This window comes from Onychostruthus taczanowskii, unplaced genomic scaffold, assembly GCF_017590055.1.
Source record: "Onychostruthus taczanowskii isolate IOZ18803 unplaced genomic scaffold, ASM1759005v1 scaffold34, whole genome shotgun sequence".
Taxonomy (NCBI): domain Eukaryota; kingdom Metazoa; phylum Chordata; class Aves; order Passeriformes; family Passeridae; genus Onychostruthus; species Onychostruthus taczanowskii.
Window position 1 is genome coordinate 994676 of NW_024500794.1, and position 9786 is coordinate 1004461.

General features: G+C 44.6%; 1 protein-coding gene across 2 annotated transcripts; it reads right to left on the reverse strand.

Annotated features, from left to right (window-relative positions):
* Window positions 1-1414: 1414 nt before the first annotated feature.
* Window positions 1415-9421, reverse strand: HAO2 (hydroxyacid oxidase 2). Of its 2 annotated transcripts, XM_041410963.1 has the most exons (7): window positions 9291-9421; window positions 8361-8512; window positions 7305-7588; window positions 6711-6926; window positions 4887-5045; window positions 3130-3199; window positions 1415-1470 (listed from the first exon to the last, which is right to left on the reverse strand). In XM_041410963.1, exons 1-7 carry the CDS (start codon window positions 9419-9421, stop codon window positions 1415-1417), a joined length of 1068 nt encoding a protein of 355 aa, XP_041266897.1. The 2 variants fall into 2 exon arrangements, with proteins under 2 accessions (XP_041266897.1, XP_041266899.1); XM_041410965.1 differs by lacking the exon at window positions 6711-6926.
* Between the last annotated feature and the right edge of the window lie 365 nt (window positions 9422-9786).

Here is a 9786-nt window from a genome sequence, read left to right on the forward strand (position 1 = left end):
GAGATATACCTGCTGCCCCTGCAGCTCCACGTAGCTGGTCATGGCAGCACAGTGGTGTGGCAGGGTACAGATCTTATGTGCAGCTCCTGTTTTATGATTCTGTGATATCCTCCTACAATTCAGATTAAAGGCAGCCTCTGGGGATCTCTGTGCCAACCTCTTCTCACAGCAGTGCCAGAGAGGTTGTTCTGGACCTTGCTCAGGCAAGCTCTGAACATCTCTAACAATGGAGGTTTCACAAACCCTGCGTTGCAGTCTCTGACTGCCCTCATGGTGATTTTTTCCCCCACTGATTTCTGCCTGGAATTTTCCTCATTGCAACTTGTGCCCATTGCCTTTAGCCCTTTTACTGCACACATCCAAGAAGTTGGCCTGGATCTTCTCCAAAGGAGTGGTAAAAGGCATGATGTGATTCCCCCTCCCGCTGCCTTTAGCCTTCGCAGCACTGAGCACTCCCAGTTGTCTCATTCTCTTCTTGTACATCCTTGAAATCCATCAACGTGTGTGATGTGCTGTAATTTCCAAGTCTTATCTGCTGGGCTGTCAGTCTGCTGACAAGGTTTATTGTTACTGGAGCAGAGAGGAAGGCCTCCATGTGAAGGCCTCTGGAAGATCGCTGCAGACACTGTTATCTCTGAGAGAAACTAAAGTCTAAACAGAGCGAGCCAATGGGGTTAGCTTCTTCCTTCTGCCTCCTTTGGGCTGATTTAAAGTAGGCTTTATGCAAAAGGTCACCTTTTGGCAGCATGGCTGTCCCTGCATGTGCCAGTGAAATGGGTGTCAGGGTATCTGTGGCTCCAAAGCAGGGAGAGGCAGGGGATTGCCCTACTGGAAAAAGGAGCTGGCTCGTTCCCCACAAGTGGCACTCTGCTCCACCCCTTCCCTGCTTTGCTTTTAGAAGCAGTGGGCAAGAACTGTCCCCACTTTCAAAGGACAGCTGGGGTGCCTGGTAGCTGATTCATCTTACTTCTATATCTTTTATGAATACATCCAGGAAAAGCCAAGTCTGTGGAAGATAGCCACAACACTTACTGTCCCGGAGCAGGAGAGGTGTGTGGATTCGGTTGCAGTGAGACTTGGCATGACAAGTGGAAAAAGCAAGGCACAGGGTTTTCCATGTCTGGCTGTCCAGGTTAGACGAACTTTGGAGGAAGACCCAACATAGGTAATGCTGTGGAAAAGCCAGTTTAAAGAAAATGCATTTAGACAAGTAACAATTACCCAAACTGTTATGGAATTCATTGGTCTCAATAAAAGCAGAGAGCAGCCTTTGCTAACACAGAGCCTTTCCTAATCTTTTCAGAAGTTTCCAGAAGGCCTTAGCAGATACTTATTGCACCTCCTTGTTCATCTTCAGTCTGGCTGGGACCTTAGCTTCTCCTGCCTCTGTTTGGTGGGCATGGCAGGAGGCTGATCACAGCCTGGAGAACTGAACCAGGTGCTGGCCAATCTCAGAGACGCTGGCACAGCCTGCAAGAAATTAAACACTGGTGAGAGACAAAGGTCTGTGGATGAAGCTTGGAAGCCCCCCTGCTCTAAATCCCAGTCTTGTACAAGCCAGGTTGGAATAGGTTGGTACTTCAATATCTCCACTCCTCAGAGGCATCGTCAGCCTCGAGGTTCAGCACTGGAGTCCCCCCACAAGAAGAGGTAGAAACATGAAAAGAATTATTTTTATAACAAGCTGAGCATGGTGCAATCTGATCCAGTAAAGTCAGCAGAAAAACACAGAGAAAAGACAGGGGTTGCTGTGTGCCAAATGGCCAGAGGTAAAGACTTGCACTGCCATTTAATTTGGACAGATTAAATGAGTGGAATAAGGGTGCTGGTTGACAGCTGGCTGAACACGAGCCAGCTGTGTACCCAGGTGTGGTACAGGCACCCTGGCCTGTGCCAACAACAGTGTGGGCAGCAGCACCAGGCCAGTGATTGGCCCCCTGGACTGGGCACTGGTGAGGCTGCACCTTGAATCCTCTGCTCAGGTGAGGTTTAGATTGGATATTAGGAAGAATTTCTCCACAGAAATTGTTATCGAGCACTGGAATAGGCTGCCAAGGAAGTGATTGAGCCACCAGTTCTGAATGTGTTTAAAAGACACATAGATTTGGCACTAAGGGACATGGTTTCATGGTGGAATTGGCAATGTTGGGTTAACTGTTAGACTTGATGGTCTTAAATATCTTTTCCAACCTAAAAATTGTATCATTCAATGAATTTCACAGCCTCAGCAAAAAGATCCTGGCCTGCTACTCTTGCTGAATTCTGTGCTCTTTTGCATGAAAAGAACTGTTAAAGTCTGCTGGGGAAAAAAACCCAGGAATCTTTACTGGTTGAAAAAGTAACCCATAAAACCACACTACAGCCAGAGGGATTTCAGCTCCAGTCTCCCAGTCAGTGTTGCTATCCACTTGAGTTCTATATGTCATAGTATATAGAATATCCTGCATTTGAAGGAACCCACAAGGATCATCCAGTCCAACTCCTGGCCCTGCAAAGGAAACCCCAAGAATCACATCATGTGCCTGAGAGCACTGTCCAAATGCTTCTTGAACTCTGTCAGGCTTGGTGCTTTGGGGACCCTGTCAGTGCCAAAACCCTCTTGTTCAAGAATAAAACTGGAGCTTGCACTGGGATCTGCAAATTTGCTGTTTGGTGAGAGGGTCAAACAGGGCAGCTACAGCTGAGTGCAGGAGTGAGAAACACACAGTGAGAGTAAAAGCTGGGAGGAGAAACAAAGGCTTTTAAAACGTGTGTACTCACCCACAGACTGTATTCTCTAACACACAGAGAAAAATTCTGCATCCATTTTTAATGAGCTCTTCATGCAGAAAAAAGATCAGCTGCATTTAACCTTGATAAACACTGAAAAACTTATGCTGTCTGTACTTAGCAGTTTTGCATCTCTTTACTTGGGTCACAAAGCTGCTCTAACCTACTCCCTCCCTGCAAACTTCATTGCTATGACACCTGGAATGTGGTTTCACAGGAAGAAGAGAATCTCAAGTATAGCAACTAAAACAATCTCAGCTCCTGTGGATTCCCTTTTTGTCACCCATCCATCACACTCCTGATTTCACAGTGCTTGCATGCAGGAACATCTGTAACACCCATTACAAACAAAATACTTACCAGCTAAGGCCATAGACAAGCGAAATTCATCCTGAAGGATTCTCAAGACATCCTGAAGACCTTCTTCACCCTGCACCAACAGAGAAAGCAGTCAGGGTAAAAGGAGCACTGGCACAGAGCAGTGCTGCAGGATGCCTGCACCCTGAGAGCTGGGATAATCCCTTAAGTCTGTGCCAATTCCAGTCTCCCATGGAGATGAATGATTAAAATTATATGATGGATGTGCTCAGTTCATCACAGATTAATTTAGATGCTTTTCCTTTTGGGATACATCTGAAGAGGGAAAGAAAACAAAGCTGTTTTTCACTTCTGACATTTTGTAGCTGGTTCTTTTTTTTAGCTTTCAGTTTCCCCCCACCAATGGGCTTGCTATTTCAAATGTCAAGCCTTACAATGCTGACAGGTTTTAATGAAGTAATGAGAGTTTTATATATGTTACCACTCCAGAAACTGTAGTTTACTCAAATATTAGACTGAATCTTTAAAAATAATAGACTATGTGTTTTTCTCTTTGTAAGTGACACCAAGAAGCTCAAAAGCCAATACAATGTACAGAAGATTTTGATCTTCCTATGAAACACTGGGGAATTAATTTTTTTTCTCTTACATTTTATTTTAATATCTTGCAATAATGAATGTTTTGGGTGCAGACAATGTTAGCACTTGTTTATGCCTTTCCTCTATTGTATGCTTTGGTAACGCCACTGAGATACATCTTTAGGAATACTCTAAGGACTATAACACCAAAGCACAATTGAAACCCTCCAAAATCCCATCTCCTTTCTGTTTCCCTTGTGGAAAAAGTGCAGGCAAGTCACAGGAACAGCTCTTTCATCTTAGGCCCTTTGTTGATATTTACTGGCAAAAGAAACAGTACTGCCAACTCTTACAGGTTTTCTCAGGAGATTCAGGTGATTTCTTGATCAAAGCCTTGCTACTGGAATCTACAGCAATCACACCACTAGACAAAAGTGCCATTTAAGAGAAAGGAAATGTGTCTAGACCATGCAAAAAATTATCTTTTCTTCTAGAGAAAAGTTTTGGAAGACTCCATCCAGAGTGTAAAAACCAAAAAATTAACAAAAAACCCCAACTGGTATAATAATACTATTTTAGTTTTAATTATATTACGTTTACCTCCTGCATCAGAGGCCTAATTGATGATTCTGGATCATAGAAATATGCCTGGAGTTGAGAAGCAGCAAAGTTGGAACTGAAATAGCAGTGGAAAGCCCAGGCACCTCCAGGAGACAGTTTTGCTCAGCCTGATTCAAAATGTTTCAGCCATCCGTGGGATGGAGTTCTATATGTATTTCTGAAGAATTCATAGCACTGCTGTGAAACTGTTCTACCAAAACCATGTATAGTTGCCAACTATTTGCTGAAAGCAAATAAAATTGCAGACTAAGCTTTCTGGCAAATAAGTCCGGCTACAGTTTTCAAAATCACTGATGGTCCCGAGTCCGAAAGTATTTTGGCATCAAACTGCAACAACAAGAAATCAGGTCCCACAAAACAATGCTATCACCTTCAAAATCCCATTGTTCAAAATCCCAGGAAATTGTCAAATTTAGTGTATTTTTAAATAAGAGGAAATGCCAGGGTTTCATTCTGTGAATTGGGGGTGATTCCACTTCAAATTCAGCAAAATGAAATTTTAAAATATATTCTCCACCAGTGGCAACTCTGTGACTTCAGCTGCAAGACTGCTGGAGAGTGTGAGAAGAAGACATACGGCCTCAGAGCCCCTTACTCACCTTGTAAGCCAGGCCCCATAAAGCTGGTCTTCCAATGAAGACGCATTTTGCTCCCAGAGCCAGTGCTTTTAACACGTCGCTTCCTTTTCGTATTCCTCCATCTACATAAACTTCGACTCTGCCTCCTACTGCCTCCACAACCTCAACCAGAGCATCAATCTGCAAAGAAGAAGCCAGTTTCACCTTGAGGGCAGCTTTTGATTCCACGAGAAGGAGGATATATTCCAAAGAGACAGGCAGGGATGCAGTGCTTTAGTAGGATACCTTCTCAAAATGAAAGGTGACAATGCATCACAAACAGCAGAATAACATGCAGCTCCCTGCTCTGCTTTCCAGATACTTAATGCCATTTTCCAGTGCTTTGCTTATACTTTTGATCACTTTTTGATCACTCTGCTATCACTTTTGATTAGTGAAAAACTAACATCAATACTTACTTTTATTTGAGACAATGATGAATAATACAGCTGTTTGCATAAAAGACTGATGTCAGACTTCTGCTGCTCAAACTACCCAAGCTCACATTTCAACTTAATCCTGGTGACCACCTGTTGAGTGCCTCCCTCTAAAGTATCTATGAAGGGTTTCATTTGCTATGTAGTACAGTCAGTCACTTTCTCCAGGTTAAGTCTCCTGATTCCCTAAGGTCTTTTCTGTAGAGTTCAGCATGGAGTAAGCCTTGGATATTATTGCAGGGCAGCACCACGCAGAGATGCTGGCTCTGGCCCCAAAGGCAGTACAACCAGGGGCAGGACAATGCACTGGACGTAATTAACTCTCCTTCAGAGCAAACCCAAAAGGCTCTTTTCTGCAGTGTCTTATACCTTTTTGCTTTCTTCTAATTTTTTTTTTTTCCTGAATTTCAAACTAAAGACATTCTGGCTGAAATTTTCTAGGACTAACTCAGCAACAGCCAGGCTTGGCACCACAAAAATAGCAGACTCAAACTACTGCCTTGTCTGTGTATGTAAAACAACTTTTAAGGTAGAAGAACAGTTTAATGTGGATGCCATTTCTGTTATTATACCATTAGCACTGAGGATTTTTTTTTTATTCATTATTGTCAGCCTTGACGCAGAACAGAAGAGAATTCCCTGGTACCTATTTTTATTTAACAAAAGAAAACCAAGGAAAGAAAGTTCGTAAGATACTGTGCAATGCAGAACTGTAAAATAAGAGCAACTGGAAAAACTGACAGAAGCCAAATTAAGCCAGTGAAATACACACGTCCAAACAATGCATGATTTCTTTGTACAAATTTAAAAGCAGGGGAATTTTTCTCCAGATAAGTTATCCCTTTTCTGGCTCATGTAAGTCAATAAATTCCCGTTTAGACTTGAGCCTGTAAATACGCAAGCAGACCTCTCACTAAATCTAGCTGCATTGTTTTGCATGTTTTGACAGATGTGAACAATGAGAATACATTATGCTCTCATTTGTACAATTTTGGTTCCAGAGCTTTGTTTTCTTTTTGCTGCAGTGCGCAAAGAGTTTGAGTGCGCTGCACCAGCTAATGGAGGCACAGGCAGGAACTCTCCCTGACTTAGGGCGGTAGTTTATCTGCACTTAACTGGGTTCTGTGGTACCTACAGAACCTTCCCGAGAAGCTGAGGAAATACTTCAGTGGGTAGCCCCCATGCCAAGGCATGGATCTCACCAGTTTAAAGCTAAAGTATATCTGCACACATCCATGGCCACTGGATAGAATAAGTCCACCAATAGTGTACGCACAAACCTGGTCATAGAAACACCCAGGTTACTACAAACGTGCAGACCATAGAGGGGGAAAATGTGGGACATCCAGTTTCATCCATTCTCACTTACAGTGGCAGGCCCTTCATCCAGTTGCCTTCCACCATGGTTGGACACAATAATTCCCTGAACTCCATGTTTCACTGCCAGCTCTGCATCTTCTCTTGTCAAGATGCCTTTGATGATGATGGGCAGGCGTGTCAGGCTCCGCAGCCAGTAGATGTCATTCCAGGTGACCGAAGGATCCAAACTGTTGGGTGGCAGTCCGTACTCAGACCAGTCATCTCCCTACAACCAAAATGAAACAGCAAAAGGAAAACTCATCCAGACTGCAACAATACACAGGTCCCTTGGTGTTTTTCCTTGCCCTAGAACAGATTAATCAAACTTGCCAACAGACATATTCATTGGCTCTGGAAATGTCACATGTCTCTGGAGGAGAATAATTACAATGGGGGTGGAGATCAGTGTCTCTAAGGCAGCTGGGTGGGGATTTTGAAGACAGAACCCAGTCTGGCAGGAGGTCAAGCCAGGATGCTGCAGAACCACCAGGGGAGAAGATACACCCCGGTACAGCAAATGCCAGGGCAGCAGTTACCCAGTGGTTTTTCTCTCATGTGGTGCATGCCAGCGCAGTGAATGAAAGGACAGGCTCATTTTACAAACCTCAAAGGCTGCTTCCAAGTTCTTCACTTTCATGTGGGGAGGAAGGCGGAAACCATTGCGGACATCGTCGCGTCTCTTGCCTGTGTAGGGCAGATCGGCGGTGAGGACGAGGCCCTGGAAGCCCAAGGCCTCCGCCCGCTGCACCAGCTGCTGGGAAGCTGCCCTGTTGCGGTGGATGTAGAGCTGGAACCAGCGGAGGCCGCCGGGCGCAGCCGCGGAGATCTCCTCCAGCGTGCAGGTGGAGTAGGTGCTGGCAATGTAGCAGGTGTCCATTGCTCTGGCCGCTTGGGAAGCATTGGGAAGGAATCAGAAACAAAGGCATCTGAAGGGTCTTGCCAGACATCAGATACAAAACCATGCACTGTTTGCAGAGACCGCCCCAAGTCCTGATTTCATGTGTATCCTACAAAGCACAGGGCAGCTATGTCCTGGGATTAACAATGACAGTGTATTTGCCATGCACTCTTGTTAGTCCTTGGTTAAGAAAGCAGAAAAGAGAGAAGTAATTAACCGAGCTGTGCTTTCATTTTGCAGCTACATGTTTAGAAAAAGCATGAATTTTATCTTTATTACTAAATCCTCTCAGGGATGTACTGTTAAATCTACTCAGTGTACACAGAAGACAAAACATTTCTAGGGGTCAGGTCTTCAGACTCTCCACAGGATTTGTGAAAATGGGATATCTTTTTGTCCAAGAGAGACATTACTTAACCAGTAACAAGGAATTCACAGTCTGAGTCCCATCCGCCACTTTTACCACCCATCTAGAGCCCCCAGGACTGAAAACCTTATGTGGTTTTTGGTATGAGTCAGAAATGTGTCCACTGCCTTTGTCTTCAGTTTGCAGCAGACTCCATGGGGCTAATTTTTGTGTTGGTAGCTGCAGAAGAAGAGCACCATCTATGCAGCATCCCATGCAGGGTGTCAGAAAGTAGGAATGGAGTTTGACCCCTTAAGCCTGAAAATTTTTCTCAGTCGCACTTCAAGTCATCCTAACAGCTTCTTGAGGCTACAACCCCCCTTTTGGTGCTACATGGCACCAGACCAGAAGAGTACCTCTGGCTGTGCTTTTCTCTCCATCAGGCCATGCAAGCTGGTGGAAGCCTGTAGGAGCAATTCCTACAGGAAAGCTGATTTCAGAACCCAGGATTTTAGTCCTAATGTCCATCACGGATACGTCCCGCAGCATACGTGGCCGGAAATGAATTCTGTAAGGCAAAAAAACCCCTTCAGGACAGTAGATGTTCAGTGAGTTTTCTGAAATTTCATGGAAACCAGGTCTTCATTCACCAATGGCAAAGCAGGAATCTGAGCCAATGAAGAAAACAACAAATAATAAAATTATAATGAAAGAAATTATAACAAAGGCTCTTCGTCCTTTCTGTTTGCTTTTAGAGTCAATTCAGCCAGCAGTTCACTCACTTTGCATTAGTCCTGTCTTACTGGCCACAGTACATGATTTCTGTGTCTCCTGCCTCAGCTCACCTTGTCTTGTTCTCCCACTGTCCTCCCCCAGGTTCCTTTTACTTGCAGCCAGGCTGGGTCCTTCCACTTCACCATCCATGTGTCTGTCCTCACTGTACAGTGTGCCTGCCCTCCGGCTCTGCAGCATGTTCCCCAAATCCCACCCTATTTGCACACAGGCTTTCTGCTGTTCACCAAGAGCTCCCTGTTGCAATTCATTCTATTGGAGCTGCTCATGCCCATTCCTGTAATGCCACACACTCCATAGCACACTGTACCCTGCCCTACCCTACCCTCGCACCTGCCTGTACCCTCAGCATCCCTAAAGCCTGATACAACCCGTGTTATATTCAGTCTGGCATCAGAGCACACAGTGTGTGTCACTCAGGTTTTGCATTTTGCTTGGGTACACCCTGGAAAGGGACAAGGTTTTGGGTGCCTTTGCTTGTCAAGTCCAAACTTTTGCACAAAACCAGTTTAAATGGTCCCAGTACGACCCCCTTCATTTCCTTCTCACATTACCTTTTATATGCCAGGATGTTTTCATCTCGTGTGGTACAGTCATCTGCTCCAGCTGCAAAATAATCCCAAGCAATCTTGGGTAAATACTTCTTAGCATAAGCTTCAAAATCAGAAAGACACACCATAGCCATTGCTGAGAGAGGTGTAGGGAACCTTGAAGAAAAGAATGACATGGAGCAGAAATTAGATCCCTGAACTGTCATTCTCTCTTCCGGGGGCTCTAATGTCACTGAATGCAAAACTTGGAGCCATCTGTTTTATAGAAGAGCTGCTGAGAGCTGTCTCAGTCTATCTTGCACATTGGTCTACGAATCCTCTTCCCCAGTAGGAGGAAAACTTGCGGATGCAGCCATGAGAGCAGGAGGAAGCTTGCATCTCTGTGCCTCCCTTCCTTCTGTTTTAAACAGCACCCTGAAGAGGACATTTTAGGTCTGCTATTTCAATTGTGTAATTCTGTCATAAGTTCCATTTTAAAACAAGCTGCATTATTTGTTCC

What these genes read in the sequence shown, in the direction of transcription:
- HAO2 (XM_041410963.1), bottom strand. Translation starts at nt 9,421, where the DNA reads ATGGCTATGGTGTGTCTTTCTGATTTTGAAGCTTATGCTAAGAAGTAT. An exon ending in TGGATGAAGGGCCTGCCACT is followed by an intron (nt 5,046 to 6,710) that starts GTAAGTGAGAAT and finishes TCTTCTTTGCAG; the next exon opens with ATTGATGCTCTGGTTGAGGT. An exon ending in CTTGTCTATGGCCTTAGCTG is followed by an intron (nt 1,471 to 3,129) that starts GTAAGTATTTTG and finishes AATTTCTTGCAG; the next exon opens with GCTGTGCCAGCGTCTCTGAG.